We start from the raw sequence: 20,000 nt of genomic DNA on the forward strand, positions 1-20,000 counted from the left end.
TGGTGTAGTGTAAACAAAGTTTGCTGAGCTCTTTTTAGGCACGCGTGCCAATTTCACACGAGCCGTGTTGAAAATTGTCTGTAGTGTAAACCGGGCTTTAGTTAATTGAGCTCTAATAAGAATGTCACCTCATTTGTAATATTTTTACAACGACGGTAAGCCACTAAAGGAAGTGTTTTGAAAAGGTTTTTGCAACGATCTGATGAGTAAATTATGTTGGAGTGTTTGTGAATAATGCTGCTAGGGAGGCTATGGATGGTTTTCAATCACGTGACGTTACAACCCTTTGTTTGGGGCTTGGGAACGTTGCCAAACAAAGAAAAACAAAGACTGACTCGTCACCAAACTACAATCAAAGAGTCGTAACCAAGCGGAAACTCAACGGTCACCGTGTGGTGTTGATTTTTCAAGAGGCTCTTTTTCATCGTTTTATCGATTCGTTTGAGACCCTAACAGCCGCCTGACATCACTGGCAGGGATTCAATTTCGCGACTAGCGGATTGAAATGAAAGAAAACCTTTGTATCATGCCGTCTTTTAGAGAAATAAGAGATTTTCTTCTTCTTTCGCAGGGTTCTAGTTTAATTTCGGAAGAAGAATTTTTAGTTCTCTAACAGGAATATTAGCCTGCCAACTTTACTTTTCCACACTCTTCGTATGGCCAGGTCTCACCTTGATTAAATATATGGAAGACGATGAATGTTTGTGGGAGTTTCGCGTTAAAAAGCAAGATTTGCAGACCCTTGCAGAGCTTTGCAAATACCAGGAACTTTTCATTGTGAGCAACGATTACAACATTTTGACGATTTCGATCCCATGCGCCTAAAATCAATAAAATTACAGGATTACCTTAAACATATATCGAACTTGATCTCCCCATTCGCTTTCCTCGCTCAAATGCTGATACATGTATATGAATGAGTTTAAATTTCCTCCAAAGTACTTTCATCCTGGGAAAGGACATGCGAAAAGTCTCGGCGTGAACTATTGTGAAAGCTTAGAAAAATCTTGAATCATGTGGTGAAAGTATTGCTGATGAAACGCATTGTTGTTCGCGCCTGCTGCTAAATCATTTTTAGCTCGAAATCGACAAATAATTGTTTGAAAAATTACCAAAGCTGGTCAAGAAAGGATAACATGCCTGTATGTTGCCATTAAGGTTGAAAAAACATATTAAGCATGTCATGTACAAAATACATACTTTCCACTACGGCCGGCCATGGTCTCCTACGTATTAAGAAAGCGTACTACGGCTAGAAATCAGGCCACCTTCGCATGACGGGAAGAAATATCACTTCCGGTCACCGTACTATTCACCTACGTAGTCCTTGCTTAAAGTCCCTAATTTATGACTGTTGACAACTGAGGTACTGATAATGGCTCACACAGTCAGGAAGGAAGCGAGCCACAATGGCAATAAGGTTCTAAGGCTTTTTAGAAATTTTTTCGTAAAGTTATCTTTTCAGGTGTCAGGTCTTGTCTTCTCATACAAATCTTTATATTCCCTCATACTGAGTTCGGGGCGCCCGTGCTTTTTCCCGATGTTTTTCAAAATGTATCGACACGAGGGCGTGCCGCCGGAGACTTGACCAGTCTGGTGTACTCGAAAGAATATTGAAATACTACGCTTTGCTTCTTTGTTTCACTTAAAAAATAAACTGTAATGCCAGAAGGACAATTGATTTCTTGAACTAAAGTAAAGAACTAGAAAAAGAACAAAGAGAGGTTTGAAAACATTTGAGTGATTTCTGGAAATCACTTGAACTACTCTGGATCCACCCCTGAGACGAGCGTCTCAATGCGGAATGCGGAATGCGTCTTGCTCCATTAGAAAACATTTCCGTGTGAAACATTCTTGTGTGCCCAATGAACTTACTAAGAATTTTACCATCTTAAAAAAGTGAAGGAACAAGTTTGACTGTCTCATTTATAAAATGTACAGGCAGACTCAATTCGTGCGAAAGTTTTGTAATCATTTTTTATTGTTATTCTTGCATGTTTTTTAAGACCCCATTTTACATTTTCATACTTTACATACTTTGTCTTCTTTGTTTTATACTCATACTTATGCAAAATTGTTTAATTCTCATTTATAAGCTTGATAATAACCGAATTGCGGTTGAAATATCGCGCGCTTTAACCGTTAGTTTTGACTTCAGCTAACTACATAATTACCCCACATTATCGCAAACAGGAAATACCACCGCTGCGGGTTTTTGTCAAAAGGCAGGACATCTTCTAGTCCTCTTTGCACACGTGCACATCATTATCAGAATTATGCTCAAAAGCCTTTTCAACCTTTATCCAATATGGAGCGCCCCAGTGCTTTAGCAACGACAACGGCGACATCAACGAGAACGTCAGAAATTTGCATATTTAGTGCCAAAGACAATAGTTTTGCAAGCTTTGCACGTGCATTTTTCATTTTTGTCCATTTCTTTGCCGTCGTCAGCAAAACAACAACGTGAATGACCAAATTTGAGGTTCTCTGAAGGACGTCAGCATTTGAAGATAAATTTTCATTTTAACTCCTAAATAAAGCACCGCTTATAACGTTTTCATTCCTGAGGGATTGCCATACCTTTCTCACATTAACAAAACTTGGAATAGTCGTGAAGTGATTACAATAATGAGAATTTCTGTTTTGAGATCACGTTCTCGTTCCCGTATCCGTCGTCGTTGCTAAAGCTCCCTAATGACTTGCCTCTGGTCCTTTTTGTTTTTGTTTTTTTTTTGCAGAGTTCTTTAGGTATTTGGTGTAACATTAGGGACTCCTTTGTAGTGCCTCCTTGTCATCAATTACAAAGTGAGCCCTCAGCAGTGCCAATAGCCCTTATCGGAGTTATCAGCGGTTTTGCCACATGAACAAGGCTAAGGGGTCATTTTGTATTGAAACTGGTTTGAATTCGTGCGACTGATCGCGGCGACAAAATTCTGCCGCAACGACAATGATTTTCATAACATTTAGCGTGTCACACGAGGAGAATTGTTTCGGAGACTTGTCCCCGCGACGGGCCGCAGCAACTTATCGCCTTGTGTGTCAGACTCTTTTGAATGTAGTTTTAAACAAAAGAAAATGTGCCTGCAGGCTCAACTTCAATAAGGACTATTGATTTTCAATATAAAAGGGAAAGTATGATGTCTTGCGTTGTGTTTAAGGTTGACAGTGAGGAGCTTTACTTTCTTCAATATACTTCCGTGCCCACCGTTAAATCCATTTTTGTTGCAGAAGACATAGTAATTATCTGTGGCATACGTTACTATACATTTAATGTATGGTCCCGAGGGAAACAGTTAGTTTTGTTGTCCCGCGCCTCGAGGGAAAACAAAACTAACTAGTTTGTCGACGAACCAGACATGAGTGCTTTGTTGTATATTTAGACTTTTCCGTCAACAACCGCAGCAAAACATCCGGAGCGTGCAACAACTGTGGAATCCGTAACTTACAGTACGGACCGAGAAAAAGAGGCTGGTAAGATATTTATTATATCTATGAGATTAATCCGGTGCGCGGGCAAGGAAACTAGTCGAAGTCCAGAGGAAAATTCAACTGCCACAAAGATCAAAGACTGCCGTGACAAAATCCTAAAGCCTAAAATTTCAAGGCTGTTAGAGATAGTTGTTTGCAAGACTCAAACAGTTTCAAAAGTTTATGTAACAGACACGACATGAAAAGCTAGTTAAATAGTGTTTTATTGAAAATCTAAATTCAACGGGTTGTACAGTGGGCCGTACTGTGGAATATGGCCCGCTAATTTAGCCAATCACAGCGTGCATACTATCTGAGAGATATAATAAGGTCATTTATTCTCTGCTTTAGTTCAACGACATCCGCTAAAGCAGAGAACAAATGACTGTATCATCAAAGGCCGTTAGACTTTTGATTTTACAGGTTTGATGATAAAGGCTTTTTATATCAGAGATATCAACACGATCATTCAGCACCTGCCGGTTGTCAACGAAGCCTACACTTGGAACTCGTATCTGTACACCTTATTCCAAAATGGCCGGCATTTTAGTGCTCTTTTGTTTGATTACAAATTGGCCTTTTCTTTTAAATTTTACGTTTAAATGGCCAATTTGCAAGGAAGCAAAAGAATACTAAGATGACGGTTATGTATGTTTCCGCCGATGGAAGCAGTAGCACATGAGGCATATAACTTGCAACTCTTTTCGTTGGATCAAAGCTGGAAAATAAGGAAACCAATTTTATGCCCAAATATGGACAAAAATAAGGTCGAAGGTGCACGCGCGGGAAAATGCGCGAGCTACGTAACATCGAAAGAAGGGAATTTTTCAACTCAAAAAACTCCAGCTCAGAACCAGAGTTAAACGCTTAAGGGTCATGAGCTTCTGCTGTGAAGGATAGCAACAGTTATTGATGAGTATGATTTTTCCTTTTTTGTCATGGATTTTGTTTTGACTTTGTCATGGTCCCTGCAAGGTCAGAGCAGAGTCGATGTAGTATGCTGAAAAAGCTTGAAACCTTAAATTTAATTTTATGTTTTCTTAACACGTTCACTCACATACCATGCACTATAGTCCGGTGCGATCCTTTCGTTACTTTTAATGGATCTCGACTTTTTTTTTCTCAGTACATATCCTCTTCTTTAGTTTTCCAAAGCTTCCTGAAACTAACCTTTTTTTTCTTTTTTTGTTCTTCTGGCAGAAAATGTTCAAGCCCCGCAAAAAGTTATAACATTTACTAAGTTGTCAGCAGGATGCTGGCTATATTTTAGTCAATGTTTCGAGGTCATAATTATTTAGTCCTATCCTGAAAAGTAACTTCAAGTAAAAGGAGTATAGACCTGAAGGTACAGAAATCACAGGAAAAAACTGTTACAGTCAAGACAGTCTAAAGTATTTTCAAAGAAAGTGTTTCTATCCGAAAGAAATAAGTTTTAGAATCGACTTCTTTGGTTTACAAATTTCGCGAGCTCCGTGATCTTAAATAATTGTGACTTGTTTCCCTATTGTTATTAGACAACAGCTTTTTGTGTCAGAGCAATAGGGCAACCATAACACGTAACAGTCATTCAAGATGGCTGCGACCACGAAATTTGAAAGTGAAAATAAGCGATTTTAAAATTCACTTTTCTCTATATAAACAATGATTTAAAAACAGATTTCGAACAAATTTGTTTGTTAACATAATTTCGTTCTGTTTAAGCTTATAATTATTCTGTAGCAAGAGTGGGGGTTCCCTATAAAACCTCAATTTTACGATTTCACGTCGTTGTTATGAAGACTACCGCTTAAGTTGTGCAGGCGTTGCCGTAACCGTTGTGGTTTCTTAAAACTACTTCGTCGTTTATAGTTGGCATTATTTTATCGCGCTGTTTTGCTTATAGAGTGTTTTCACGTGACGTCACGGCGGCCATGTTGGTGTCCCCAACTAATCCTCCAAGAATTGAGCTCCATTATCAGGAAAACCTTTTCTTTTGTTTCGGTGGAAAAACGGCTGAGTGAAAACACTCTATAAGGATTAAAGACACTCCTTAATTTCTTTGGAATTCAATTTAACTGATTTAGTTAATTTCCTGTCACATCACATAACGCTACTACTGCCCACTGCTTTCTAATCTCGTTCTTGTTAAAGGAATAAATTAGAAAACTGAACTGTACTATCACTGTGTTTTTCTTTGTTAAATAAAGATTGTTGTATGATATGGCATGGCAAATGTATTGAGTCTTGCTTTTACAGAGGTGCCTCTTCGCAGTCTTGAACGTCAGGACTCCAGGTTTTTCCGGACCGAGTGTTCACGATCTTGTCCTCTGTCCGTCTCTGTATTCTTAGCTGCATTCGGGGAGCACCCTCCGATTCCTTAAGATGGCTATTTTGGCTCTATATAGCTCTAGGGACCTCCTACTGGCAGCAAACGATAGGAAGATGAACAGACCTGTGAACAAGGAACAAAGAAAACTACTAAATTCAGTGGACGAACGAAATGCCAAGAACTGTTACACCTGAATGTTTACTGCTTGAAAACCATAGCCTCTTAGATTTAACGGTAGAATTCTGTATGCACACTTCAAGTGTAATGTCATTTGAGCCGACTGTCTACCACAAAGCGGGATGGACAACCCTAAACTTGAGATAAGGCAGTTGGCCTGAGCCCACCGCTTAAAACTTTGGGGTGGTATGTAACAACCTTAATATTTTACTGAAGCTGCAATTGGTCTGGCAAGCGAAGTTAGAAGTTGCTCAAAATCTTAGAAGGAGAACCAATCTGTGCTACGTTTCACGGTTTAAGCACTGGTTGTTGATAACGATGATGATTATGACACGTTTGAAGCTTGGACAGAACGGCTCGCGTTATAATAAAGCAAAGATCGAAACTTTCAGTAAGATCAAGTCATACCCCGAATGTGCATGCTAAAAGTATCCTTTTAGCATGCACACTGGTGACCATATCATACATTGAAAAGCTGTTGGATTGACTATATACTGTGGGAGGTCCAAAACTTAACATGATGTAACAAATAGAGTATATTACGTGGTCGCGCGGAGATAAAATAAAATAAAAATATCTTCTCGAGTGTTGAAAAATATCTTACGAGTGAGCGCAGCGAGCGAGTGAAATATTTTTCAACAAGGGAAGAGAAAGCGGCCATGTAATATTCTATTTATGATATAAACACCAATGAAATACCAAAACATTTCACGAAAGGCATCGGGAAGGCACGATTTTTTTATGTAACCATAACAACAGCGACATTTTCACTTGTGAAGATATTCGGCTTAACAATCAACGAGCCCCACATCTTTCATGCTCCATCCCTCATCCCTCTTGATAATGAGGGGAAGTTAATTTCAGACTTTTGAAAATCACTTCGTGTTCTCTTCCCAGACAGAAGTCACAGAATGGCCGTCATTTAGGGGGTGCATGCCAACAAGAGGGAGAGTATGCTCAAGTGTATCCTACCCTAAATCTTTTCACAGGCTTGTTTTCTCCCTTCGGCTTAACAATAAATGAACGTCTCATCTTACATGCTCCAGCCCTCATGATCACCCCACTTAATAGGAGAAGCCAGATTCAGATATTATAGATGCCCCTCAGGTCTTTAATCACCTCTAATTTCATTGGAACAGCATGGAACATGGCTCTAATGCAATTAGGGTTAGGCCCCATTGTTTTTGCTCTGTACTTTTGTGCCCCATTGTTTCCTGAATCGATGGGCGAATCTTTGCTGAAGTAATTCTTTGCATTTTTTCTCATTTACATACATGTTTGCTGACGGAAGGTATCATGCTATTCACAAGTTGACTCCAAAAGGTGAAAGAACGTGTTAAAAGTGGTTAAATTTCCAATTTTAAGCCTTTTGGCTTTGATAACGTGCGAGTTATTGTAGGCTTATAGGGAGTTTAAGCATGCGACGTTTTTGAGCCTCGGACGGCAATCGGGAGCGAGCTGGTTTCCTTTTTAACTGACTCTTTCCTCGATTAGAGATGATTAGGTTGAAAATCTGGGAGACACTACTGTCCTGGCATGCGAAATGATTATTTCCGGTTGCCGTCCGCGGCTCAAAAACGTCGCATGCTTAAACTCCCTCATAAGCCCATACATGCTTAATTTGTAAAATTTCGAACTTTCGAAGCGGAATTACTCAGACATTACACTGACATTATTTGGTAAATTGCGCTTTAACTTTCAGAGATAGCTAATTATGCAATAAATTTTCAAATTTCAGTGCTATTTTTACATTAGAAAACGATGCAAATTAGGAAAAAAATATGAACAAAGATTTCTCTTTTGCGAGGGCCATATTGTAAGAGCTGCATGCGTCCTCCCCTAAGACCCTATTGTAGACTGATGTTATAACTGTGTCATGTCAGGATAAGCCAAAAAGGTACAAACAATGAAGGAAATAAAACAAAGAAAGAGCACAATACCTTGAAGGCTGTTCAGAACAACAAATGGGTACCACAGCAATGACAAGGCTTGAACGTTGGCAGCGATTCCTAGAATCCATGTCACTCCCATGACTGACGCTATTTTAACGCAAATCAAGGCTACTTCGGTGCTATTCCTCTGATTGGTCACTTTTGGTGTTCTCTGGAAATAAGACGAGTTGGCGATTGAAAATGTAGCAATTTTTGCCAGTTTGCTGTTGTTTACGAATCAAGGAAGGGTTTTAACGGTTATATTACGCGAGGCCTTATGCATCCCGTGGCGCAAAAAGGACTGATGATGATGATGATGATTACGCAAATTCCTCTGCATGCAAATTGTGATTTTTTTTAAAATGGAATTTGTGAACATTTCAGCAATCCTCTAATTTTTGCAACTATTAGAACTATCCCTTATTGTTTTGCAGTCAGAAACAAAGGCTTCCATTCAGTATAGTATGCCGTTAATTTATAATTCACTGATGAGCTGCATTCCGAAAATCAGTTCGCCCTTCAGCAGTGAGACAGTTAAATTATTGGTAATTATTGGCACGTGGCTAAGCATTCCCGTCTTATAGTTGTCAATGAGGCACTCAGCTGTCCGTCTGTCGGTTACAGCCTTGTAGCGCTAGGATAACACCCGTTTATGTGTGGTTAGGCAGCGATCATCCCTCAGTAGTCGAGGCGAGGATCGATGTTTACTCATTTGGCGAGTGTGCTATCCTAAATTGAAGTCCTCAGAGATTAACCATTTAGCCCGTACATCGATCACAATGCTATACAAAAATCCGATAAATCCGTATGTTATAGCTGAGTCTTACCTTCCTTGTTTTTACAATGTGCAACACGGTATGCACTAATGCAAATGTATTAAAGAGCATTATCAATGCAATTGGCGCAACAAAGAAATAAAGAACAGCGTTTGGTTTGGATATGAAACAGTATGCCTCTGCGTCTCCTGTTAATCAAAAGATGAAAAATAACAATAAGGCATGAGAATCTATGCGAGAATCATCATCGCAGTTGTTCCGGTCAAGCTTTGAATTTTTTTTTTTTTCGTACAGTTGCTCAAGGTACTGGCTATGAGAGCGATGATCATTCTCGTCAGAAGTTGATAACCCAGAACGAGTATCGATCTCTCTCATTTGGCCTTGGGCAATCAGTTTACGCAAGAGATGTCTTGGTTTATGTCATTATCTAAATTTAGAATCCAGGTCCTTCCAAATAACGCCCAATCAGATTGGCCTTAATGATTGCGACTTTCCTGATTGGTCCGCAACCAATTAAGTAACTGCACGAGGGATTACACGTGCTAATGCAGTCCCGCTACGTTTTGTTCCCGAAAAAAGGGACTTAAAGGGTGCTTTCCATTGACTCTATTCCGGAATAAGAATACGTGGAGTGATGATTTAAAACGGTATATCTGGCGTTTTTAACCAACAAGGATAATAAATATATCTTGAAAATATCATTTTAGCAGGTGTTTGACAGTTTTAATGTGAATCTCCGTAAAAGCGAAGGATTTCTCACTTCTATTCCAAGTTTTCCTATTTCGGAATACGATCAATCGAACTCACCCTAAGTTATACGACGCGGTCGTCGACGAGAATGCTACGAAACAACGTTATCATTGGTTATTATCGTACTGCACGTGCTGCACGCATTTTAGCACATAATCGTGCAGTTCTCTGCACAACAACGACGTGAAATCACCAAAGTTGAGGTTTTGATGACAACGCAAGCGTCCAAATGTGAAACTTTTATTCTCTATTTTTTTTTTCTGTGAAACCGCTCGTACTAATTTATTTTTAGGATTCTTCGCCCATATTGTACGATGCGAACGAGATGGTCAAAACGCGAGACACTTACGATAGTACAAAGTTATATTTTGGGGTGACGTATTCGTGGACGTTGCGGTCGTAGATCTTAAACTCCCTAACACCTAGCAGTAGCCGTTCTAAAAATAGACAATACAGTATACTGATGGGCCTAATTGCATCGCAGAATGAGACTTCTAGGTTATGAAATTATTTTCTCGTTTAGAGTCAAGAGAACCGCAATTCGATATACTGGTAAAGAAGACAATATAAGGTTGAATCAGAGATAAATTGAAGTATATTTGACGGTGGAGACATTTATAACCTACAGATGATATAGTAGCCTTTCTGATAAGAAAAAAAAAAGAATGGGAAGCAGAGTTTTTCGTAGGAGCGATACTCACCGTTACGTCACCTATTGTCATTTATGTGCCAACCAGAGATCTATTGGCTGTCGAAACAAAGGTTCTTTTGTCATGTGGTTGGCAAAATTTAAATATCAAAAGACTTGTTTATAAACCATGAATATCGCTATTACCATTACTGCTATTCTTAAAGTGCTACTATGATAAAAAAATAAAAATAAAAATAAAAACAAAAACAAAACAAAGCAAAATCACTTCTTCTTCTTTTTTTTTTTCCTTCAGATTTTGAAAGTGTGATTGCTTAATGCTTGACTGGCATGATTTTGAGCTTTGTTTTTTGTCCAAAGGCTGTTTACTTTGAGTGAAGTTTTGGATTTCACGGTCCGCTATCACGTTCCAAACTGACCGATTGGATCTCAGAGCTTTGGATCTAAGGTAAAGTGACGTCATTGACTCACTACCTTTAAATTTCAGCGTGTGAACGCAGCTTATTATATTATGCAAAACAAGAGCTTAAAAGTCTGAAAGCCTGAAACTCCCGTGTTGCACAATAATTCAGCCGCGTACACACTCATTAATTGCACTCTTAAACTATCGAGTCTTTGACGTCATTTTCTTCTCGATCCAGCTCTCTCAAGATTTTAAAGTTGATAATGGCGGACCATTAAATAGGAAAATTCTAGTTAAAATAAACAGATATCTAAGCACAACAAACAAGATGGCGGACCAAAGAAACGTTTTGGTGGGAGGTTTAATTTTATTATTGCTTGTTCCGCCAGCGGCCGCTTTTCAGTGTCTGTAGAGAAACTATTTTGCACCTTATTTGTCATTCCGTTAAGTATATTGTACTTGGGGTTGTTGCAAACTGTCCTAACATTTTTTTGAAAGTTTATCTCTGTTGCTTGTAATTTAAATTACGGACACTTTTTTGGTTTGATTTGTGTTATTAATTTTTTTTTGGGAGGGGGGGGGGGGTGGGGGGCGTTAACGTAAATTACATAGCGAGTATGGGCCAGTAACTGATAAAAGTACTCAGCAATAAACTGCACTGTCGTGATATTGTGCTTTTAAATTCATGTTGAGACAGCAGACCTACCGTATCCAATGAATCCTTTCATGAGAATTTGGTCAATGATCACAAATAAAGACACAAGAATAGCAGGAACTCCCCATCCGTACAAACAGTATCTCACTAAGCGTTTATTGTGGTCTCCTTGACGATTCGATCCACGTCCGCCGTCTAGGTATTAAAAAAAAATATATAAAAAATTACCAATAGCACTCGAAAGTTTTAAACTGTGGAAAATAAATCGAGGCAATGGACAGCTCTCTAAAATCAGTCAAAATGTGTAAGATTGCTGACGCAAGAATCCATTGCGGCCTTTTTTTATATTTTAAGTATTTGTTGTGTTTTAAGGCATGTACTGGAAGCCTTGTCGAGACACTGAAGGGAATAAGTAGTAAGATGAACCACCGGCAAGCAATATTTTTTTCACTAGCACCCGCAAGTAAATTTTTTCACTGTTCTCGTCACGCATTTGCGTGCCTTGGCACAGAAGTCAGCGAGATTAAAGCCCTTTTGCTGATTTGCTCCACGATCACATGTTCTTGTCAAACCTTCGTGTCGTGTGCGCAGTATGCAGGCCTGTAAGATTGCACCATCGTAATTAATGCAAAATAAGTTTAGTACTCTGCACCGCCGCTAGACGCGCGCTTTTGGTCAATCACAGTGCTTGTTATATTATAAGAGTGCTGTATCATAATGTCGCCGTAAAATACCGAGAATATGTATTGTTCTTTACAGCAGGATTTAAGAACTCGCTTATTTCCTAAATCCAATCCTGGATTCCATACCCAAAAACTAGTTTTTCGGCTTTTTACGGTGAAATCAAAGTGCATCTAATTAGGTCAATCCTGGATCCTGGACATATCTGGTTAATTAACAGCGCCGACAAAAAAGGGTCAAGGCCACTTTTTCCCAGGTGTCAACTTGACCGTGTTGTCATGGCAACTGCTTCTTTTGGGCCTACTATGTCTAGAATGTACGTAGTTAGATGCATAACCATTTCGATAAGCGTCACGATGTGTCCAGTTGCCCTCCTCCGCAACTTCAACATCGCTCACGTTGGGAATACAGAAAAATCATTGCCACAAATTGTCCCCAAAACTCCACTCCTCAGTGTAAAGATAAGCATCTGCATTTTACCCAAACCAAGAAATAACGCTAACCTTTACCCTTACCTTATTTTTGGAAATTCGGGTCCTGGTCAGGGATATTGTTTTGTGTTCTTGGGCGAGACACTTTACTCTCACGTTGCCTCTCTCCACCCAGGTGTATAAATGGGTACTGGTGAAAATGCTGGGGGTAACCCTGCGGTGGACTAGCATCCCATCCAGGGGGGAGTAGAAATACTCCTATTCCTTGCATGCTAGAGAAACCGGAGATAAGCGCCGGCCAATGTTGGGCCTTCTAGGCTCGTGGCAGACTTTACCTTATCGTTGGAAATAGGCAGCAAATGCATAGACTTAAATGGACAATTCGTGTTGGAAATCAAAATCGGGCGTGCATCTCATTAATTACTTGCATTCAGTTCTGGAAATCAGTTTTTTTGGCCGGAATCTTCTGGTTTTTGATGGTGAAGAAACCCTATGATCCGAGATTTACGTATACTCTTTTGAGAGCACCCTTCAACCAAAAGTAAACGTACTCTTAAACTTACCCGAGGAAGTAAATGTCTTGTGCACATCATGCGCCATAGCATTCATCCATGTGAAAGAGCATAGGACAAAGTAATGAAGAAGAATGGCAATGGTCTGGCATTGCTCATGACTGTAAGTTTTCATTGCAGCGAGAAAGACGCCTTGATACAACAGCAAAGATAGCGATAAGTTGATGATGATCCTTCCAGGCAAGTTGCGCAGTTCAGAAAACAGAGTATATTTTGCCAACAGGAGAAGGAGGGATGCCATTGACGTAATGCAGCCAGCAAAAGTCATTACTTGGAGAGAAATTGGCGTCGTTTTAGTGAGGTAGCCTGCGCTTGGCTGTTCGGAAAACATTGTCGCATTTCTTGAAAAGTTGACACAAAGTAGCAAAATATTGCCGCGAATTGTGTAGCTTGTTTTCCCATAAATCTTGTGATGAGGTGTAATGTAGACGGTACCATTAGGTCCTTGTTCATAATCGCTTTGGTTGAAAGGTACGAAAGTGCAGTTCAAATTCAACAACAATCTTGTTTCGTTTGATATGAAATCAATGGGTACTGTTTTTTCACTCTGGGAAATGGGCATGTCAGTTTGTGGTGGGTGTAAATTGACAATGCTTTTACATTTTCCAACGTATGGGTCGTACAATTCGTTAGCAGCACAGTACCAAACGTGGTTTATATTTCGCTCGAAATGCATTTTTCTGTCTGTGACTGTAACCCTGTTTTCGAAGGAGGAAGTAAAATCAAACAGGATAGTCAGGGGTAAAAAGAACGAACTTCGAGAGAAACAATCAATCTTCAAAGAGCTTGGCTTAAATCCGTTACACAATGCGCATTGCAGATTTCGAAATCTTATTGTCTTCTTGTTTGTGATGAAGCTAACAGGAAAAGCATACCCCAGGCACTGTGATTGGCAGTACGATCCATTTTTCTCCCGACCAATCCCGGAACAGTCTTGAAAACGAGGGATACATTGCTTTAAGTATTGCCCCCAAGTTTTTATGATTTTTGCTGAACAGTTGGCATGCGCGAAGCGCATAAAATCACTAAGATTGAACGCCGTTGTATTAAACCATTCACTACAATCCGCTTCGAGTTTCCAGTAGGTTGTATTTACTGCGCCATTGCACCTTGCACAAAAAACATTTCTGTAAGTAATGCGCTTCTCGCGATCAAACACGGGCCAGTCATTAAACAGATCAGTTTGGTCTTCATTCTGACATTTAGTGAGCACAATCTCATCTTTCCAGTTCCTTGGGCATGTGCTTCGGACTGCAAAACCAACATACTCTGGACAGTGTTGGTTTACGACAGGGCGGCATATTTCATGTTGGCTTAATGGGTTTCCTTGAGGGTTGACTCGTTGTCTGCACCTGTAAATGATAACGATAGTGATAATAACCACTTGATTAAAGTTCAATTGTAACATAACAGAAGGAAAGCGCACGTTTTAATTGGTCAGTGACCGTATAAAATTTGCCCATGGGTAAATGGTTATGACGAAAACACCTGATGCCGTGCGCCTGGAAAACTCTACTAGCATTACAGGCTGTCTTAGACCAGGTTAATTCCTGGTGCCTTAGTAACAGATTGATTTTACATGAAGGTAAATCCCCTTCATAGGTCCTTTGAAACATCTGAAGTGGGGAGAGGACACCATTCGTTATCTGTCTTCCACCAATTGCCTTGGGGTTACAATTGATGACAAACTCTCATGGTCTCAACATATTGCATTGGCTCGATCTGCATCTAATGCCAAAGTCAAAATGTTGAGACGTATAAATTTTCTATCTACACCTAATGTATCTTGGAGACTTTTTACTATAAGATAGTAATTCCAAGTGTTCTATATGGAATTGTGATCTGGGGGTCTGGACCCAAGCTTAAAGATCTAGAAATGATTCACATTAGAGCTGCTAGGCTGATTCACAAGTTACCAAATAGTTTTAAGGGTAGTGATATACAACACGTAATTTTTTAAGTTGGCATTTTCTGAAGTAAGGCAATTTTGGTAATCCAAGTAATCTAAAATGGCGTTATTTGCCAATGTCAAGAACGTTGGCTGATATAAGCATCTTACTCTCAATTTTTAACAACGGTACGGGACATTTAACGATAAGGAAAACTTTGTTCATGAAATCGTGGTTATCACGACTATCGAAAAGAAACTTCACAACTTTTTAATTTTCCACCAGCAGATCTATAGATATTTCTATGAACAGGTATGGATAAAATTATACCATACTTTAACTATTTACAACACCACTAACAGATGTATAGAAATTTCCATGAACAGGTCTGGATGATATATCAACCCATACTTTAAACTTTTTACCACATCACTAGCAGTTTTATAGAAATTTCCATGAACAAGTCTATATAAAATATGATCCCATACTTTGGCTTTTTACCACATCACTACCAGCTTTATGGAAATTTCCATAAACAGGTCTGGATAAAATATGATTCTAAACTTTACCTTTTTATCACATCACTACGAGATTTATAGAAATTTCTATGAACAGCTATGCATAAAATGATCCCATACTTTAACCATTTACAACATCACTAACACATCTATGGAAATTTCCATGAACAGGTCTGGATAAAATATAATCCCATATGTAAACTCTTAACCACATCACTAGCAGATCTATGGAAATTCCATGAACAGGTCTGAATAAAATATGATCCCATACTTCAGCTTTTTCCCACATCACTAAAATCTGTATGCAAATTTCCATAAACAAGCCTGGATAAGACATGATCCCATATGTAAACTCTTAACCACATCACTAGGAGATGTATGGAAATTTCCATGAACAGGTCTGGATAAATTATGATCCTATACTTAAGCTCTTTGCCACATCACTAATATCGTTATGGAAATTGCCATAAATAGGCCTGGATAAGATAGGATCCCATATGTAGACTTTTAACCACATCACTAGAAGATCTATGGAAATTTCCATGAACAGGTCTGGATAAAATATGATCGCATACTTAAGCTTTTTGCCACATCACTAACAGCTTTATGGAAATTTCCATAAACAGGCCTGGATAAGATTATGATCCCATATTTAAACTTTTAACCACATCACTAGCAGATCTATGGAAATTTCCATGACCAGGTCTGGATAAAATATGACCCCATACTTCAGCTTTTTGCCACATCACTCACAGCTTTATAGAAATTTTCATAAACAGGCCTGGATAAGATATGATCCCATATTTAATCTTGTAACCACATCCCTAGCAGATCTATGGAGATTTCCATGAACAGGCCTGGATAAAATATGATCCCATATTTTAACTTTTTGCCACATCACTAACAGTTTTATGGAAATTTCCATGAACAGGTCTGGATAAAATATGGTCTCACACTTGAGCTTTTTGCCACATGACTAACAGATTTATGAAAATTTCCATAAACAGGCCTGAATAAAATATGATCCCATATGTAAACTTTTAACCACATCCCAAGCACATCTATGGAAACTTCCATGAACAGGTCTGGATAAAATATGATCCAATAGTTAAGCTTTTTTACCACACCAGTAAAAGCTTTATGGGAATTTCCATGGACAGACCAGCTGGATAAAATTAATGATCACATTACTACTTTAGCTTCATCACTGGCAGATCTACAGAATTGCCCTATTGGTTAAGTGCCACAGTAACTATGACCAAAAAATCACTTCCTTTTTTTCTTCAGATTTGCTCAACACTTGACTGGCAAAATGTTAAGGTCTGTTATCCAAAGGCTATTTACTTTGAGTGTAAGTCCTGGATTTCACAGTCTGCCATTACTTACGTTTCCAACTGACCGATTGGACCTCTGATGGTTCGATCTAGGGAAACGTGATAGGTCATTTATTCACCACATGTAGCTTAAAAATTCAGCGTGTAAACGCAAAACACAAGTTTAAAAGTCTGAAAGCCCGAAACTCCCGTGCTGCATATTAATTCAGTGGCATACACATGCATTGCATTCTTAAACTACATGTATTGAGTCTTTGACATGATTTTCTCCTCAAAAGACCAGACAAGCAGTGTTAGTCAAGCAAAGTAGCTTATGTGTGGAGTGATGCAACAACCAAACTTGGTGGCCTCCAAGTTTAAATGCATTCGTGGGCTAGATACAGACAGCCTGAAAGCTTTGTTAGCAAAAGTTGCAGATGGGGAAATGTCATTTGCAGAAATGAAGCTTAGAGCTATGGAGATATAGAACATAGCAGCTCTGAAGACAGAGTTTGTAAAAAAAGCAGGTTGTGAATCCTGGGAAGAGGCATTAGAAAGGTGACATAGGCAAGACAAAGCCTGTACAAATTGTACCATAAGCAATATACTGTTCTACACAAATTAATGCATACAACTGAAATTTAGCCAAATACTAAATCTGTGTTCTGGTGTTATTTTTTCCTGTAATCTTGTGTAGCATACCTCCTTTCTTTTCAGACATAACAGTCATAATACATCTTTGATGACCCATTCTAAATACTTGTGTGTACTGCTGGTATGCTGTGATTATTAAGTTGTGTTTATTGGGCCAGTCTACTTTATTCATACTTTAACACATTGTTTATCAATAATTAAGGTTTCCAGATTTTACATCAGAGGGGCTCCTCCAGCAGTTTATTGGCTCAGTTCATAAACGAAAGGCAGACAGGGAGTTTATGGCACTTATTGAAAGAGCCCTGCAAGCAGAAGTGTCAGTGCAAGATAATGGCCAGAGTGGTAATTCTTGAGTTTTAATGCATCTATAGAATTGTGATTACTACAACAGACAGTTGTTAACAAACACTTTCATACGTTACATGTACATTGTAAATGTGCATTTTATTGATGCTAATTATTCAGTAGGAGTGTACTTTAGTTGCCAACACTAACATAATTTGACTGATGACTAATTTTACTGCTCTTTTTCATTGAAGGCCACTCCACACTGTCTAAAATTAATGGAACATGGTATTGTGCTTTAAGATCCGAGGACATAATTAAAGTCACCTCAGAACTCCAAAGGAACATCCCATTCACTGGCGCAGACCTCACAGTGATACAATACCAGCCAGTAAGTTCAACAATGTGCAAACTGATTTTTTAATTAGTGGTTTAATGCCATTCATAAGGAGTATTACTAAATTAAGTCGCACGTACTATAAAATACTATAATTTCGATTATAGGGTATTGATATAAGTTGTTATTTATGTCTACTTCTAGACCTAGTGTGAGGAGAAAGTTAAATCGGTGATAGGACAGATCTGTGGTCTGAATACAAGATCAAAACTTTCAAACTACGTTATTGTGATAAGAAAGAAGTCAGATATAAGCCTCTTTGAAGGATGCACCCCAGCTGGCAAGGGTCACATTATGTATGTGGCCTGGAGTGGAATGTCTGCCAAAGGTATCAGACTAGTGTGTTAATGCTACATGTATTTGCAACCAAGGTGACCCAGACAGATTTTCCTTTAACATGTTGGCTAGTACACTGTAAATTATTAGAAACCCACTAAGTCAACCGTTACAGTGGAACAAAAAAATAGTTCCTCACTATATATTTTGATAATTGTTTAGAGAGCAGGATTGGTGATGACTTTAAGAATGTCGACATTACTAATAATTTTGGTATTCTTTAAGAACTCTCAAGCCTCTGTACAATATACTGCACCTTTATGTTACTGACTTTGCCTGTCCTTACAAATCTCAGCATATCTATTAACAGAAAATTGGAAGGAGATAATAATTATCTATGGTGATAGACTATGATTAACCAATGAACTAACGAGAACAATAATATTATTGTTCTCATTATTTATGCTGTTTTCCAAGGATTTGTGACCCATCTTTAGCAAACATATTTATAACCTTGCAATGATGAGAAGTCAACAATGATGACCACTTAATCACCTGTACATTATTGTCAGTGTTAAGTCTGACTTAAGCTAAGTTTTCTCACTGATAATGTTCTTTATTAAACTTGTCTTATTAAACAGCTGGCACTGGACTCACAAATAGAGTCGGAAAGGTTGCAGTCCTTTTTGTTGGCACAACTTCAAGGAGTGCCACATATTGGTTTGTCGCCAAGAAAGAGCAAGATCTCATGAGACACTTCATAGAGGTCTTCATACCACCCAGAGGGATGCTGCTAGAGTTGGGGAGTTCACAGGCTTAAGGTACTTGGATTCCTGCTTATTTTTCTCCTGATTGCAGTCTTTGATTTTCCTCAACGTATTATTACAGTAATGCACAATTTACAGTGATCCAGTCAACAACTTCAGGTAGTCAATAGAATGATATGCATCTCTCTACTTCTTCTTTAGGTGATTCCCTGGTTTTGCATTGCACAACCATACAGCGCATAATTTCTTGCATCAGTTGCGCGTACAGTAGTGCGGGCACATTGATAAATAGCGGATTTTCATTGACGCCAAGCTTAATCCGTCAAGGAATGGCTATCTTGTCCTTAACGAGTACAGTGACTCCCCATTTTTATTTCGTATTTTTGTTGAGTGTTGTCTTCGTGAAGTAGTAAAAAAAATAAGCAAAAATCTATGGCCAGTTTTTTGGAAATTTCACAAAACTGTATGGAAGAAGCCATTACAAGTGGAACAGATGCTCTAATCAAATCTATTTTGGGCTGATAAGTACTCCCAAAGCCATTTAAATACATTTTTTCAGGTACATAAGTGAATTAACCATAGAATGACACCAGGCTTTGCGTTATATCATGGATTGCTTTTATAAAATAGAGCTTTATTTGTCTAACATCGGGATGCACTGCAATTGTCAATGTGTCTTAAATAGCTGTTTGTAAGCGTCGTCCATGGAAACGAGCACGATGACCTCCATATTTTTATTACATTATTATCATCTCCTTGACAGTGTGCGAAGTTTCACCTGAAATCTAAGACAAGTTATATTTCTAGGGAATCACCCTAACTTTGTCATTTAACTTGTCAGGTCAGGAAGCCAGAACAGTTTTATTTTTGACCTATAATGAACAACACTCAAAAATAATAAAAGTAAGTAGAGTAATTGTGTTTGTTTATTAATCCTGTTTGCAGTGTCTTCTTCCCTAATACCAGCATTCGACCGCAAAGTAAATCTCCTGAGCATCTACGACAAACAAGATCCAGTAAGTGCATTCAACATGGAGATCACAAAACTGAGCAATGCAAGATCATCAGCGTCAGGCACTGATGCGGAGTGAAGCTTTGCT

The 20,000-nt window shown here is 38.7% G+C and overlaps 2 protein-coding genes across 3 annotated transcripts in view; both read right to left on the minus strand.

Annotated features, from left to right (window-relative positions):
* Positions 1–20,000, minus strand: part of LOC138051265 (uncharacterized) — a 290,582-nt gene that overhangs the window by 112,654 nt on the left and 157,928 nt on the right. The window lies entirely within an intron of this gene.
* The window catches only part of LOC138050811 (uncharacterized), a 23,232-nt gene continuing 9,024 nt past the window's right edge, over positions 5,793–20,000 (minus strand). The window contains exons 5-9 of the mRNA XM_068897097.1: positions 12,793–14,153; positions 11,169–11,312; positions 8,712–8,848; positions 7,894–8,056; positions 5,793–5,899 (exon numbers count right to left, since the gene is read on the minus strand). Of these exons, the coding sequence (XP_068753198.1) occupies positions 5,793–5,899; positions 7,894–8,056; positions 8,712–8,848; positions 11,169–11,312; positions 12,793–14,153 (1,912 nt within the window). The remainder of the gene's footprint in view (positions 5,900–7,893; positions 8,057–8,711; positions 8,849–11,168; positions 11,313–12,792; positions 14,154–20,000) is intronic.

This window comes from Montipora capricornis, chromosome 6, assembly GCF_036669925.1.
Source record: "Montipora capricornis isolate CH-2021 chromosome 6, ASM3666992v2, whole genome shotgun sequence".
Taxonomy (NCBI): Eukaryota; Metazoa; Cnidaria; class Anthozoa; order Scleractinia; family Acroporidae; genus Montipora; species Montipora capricornis.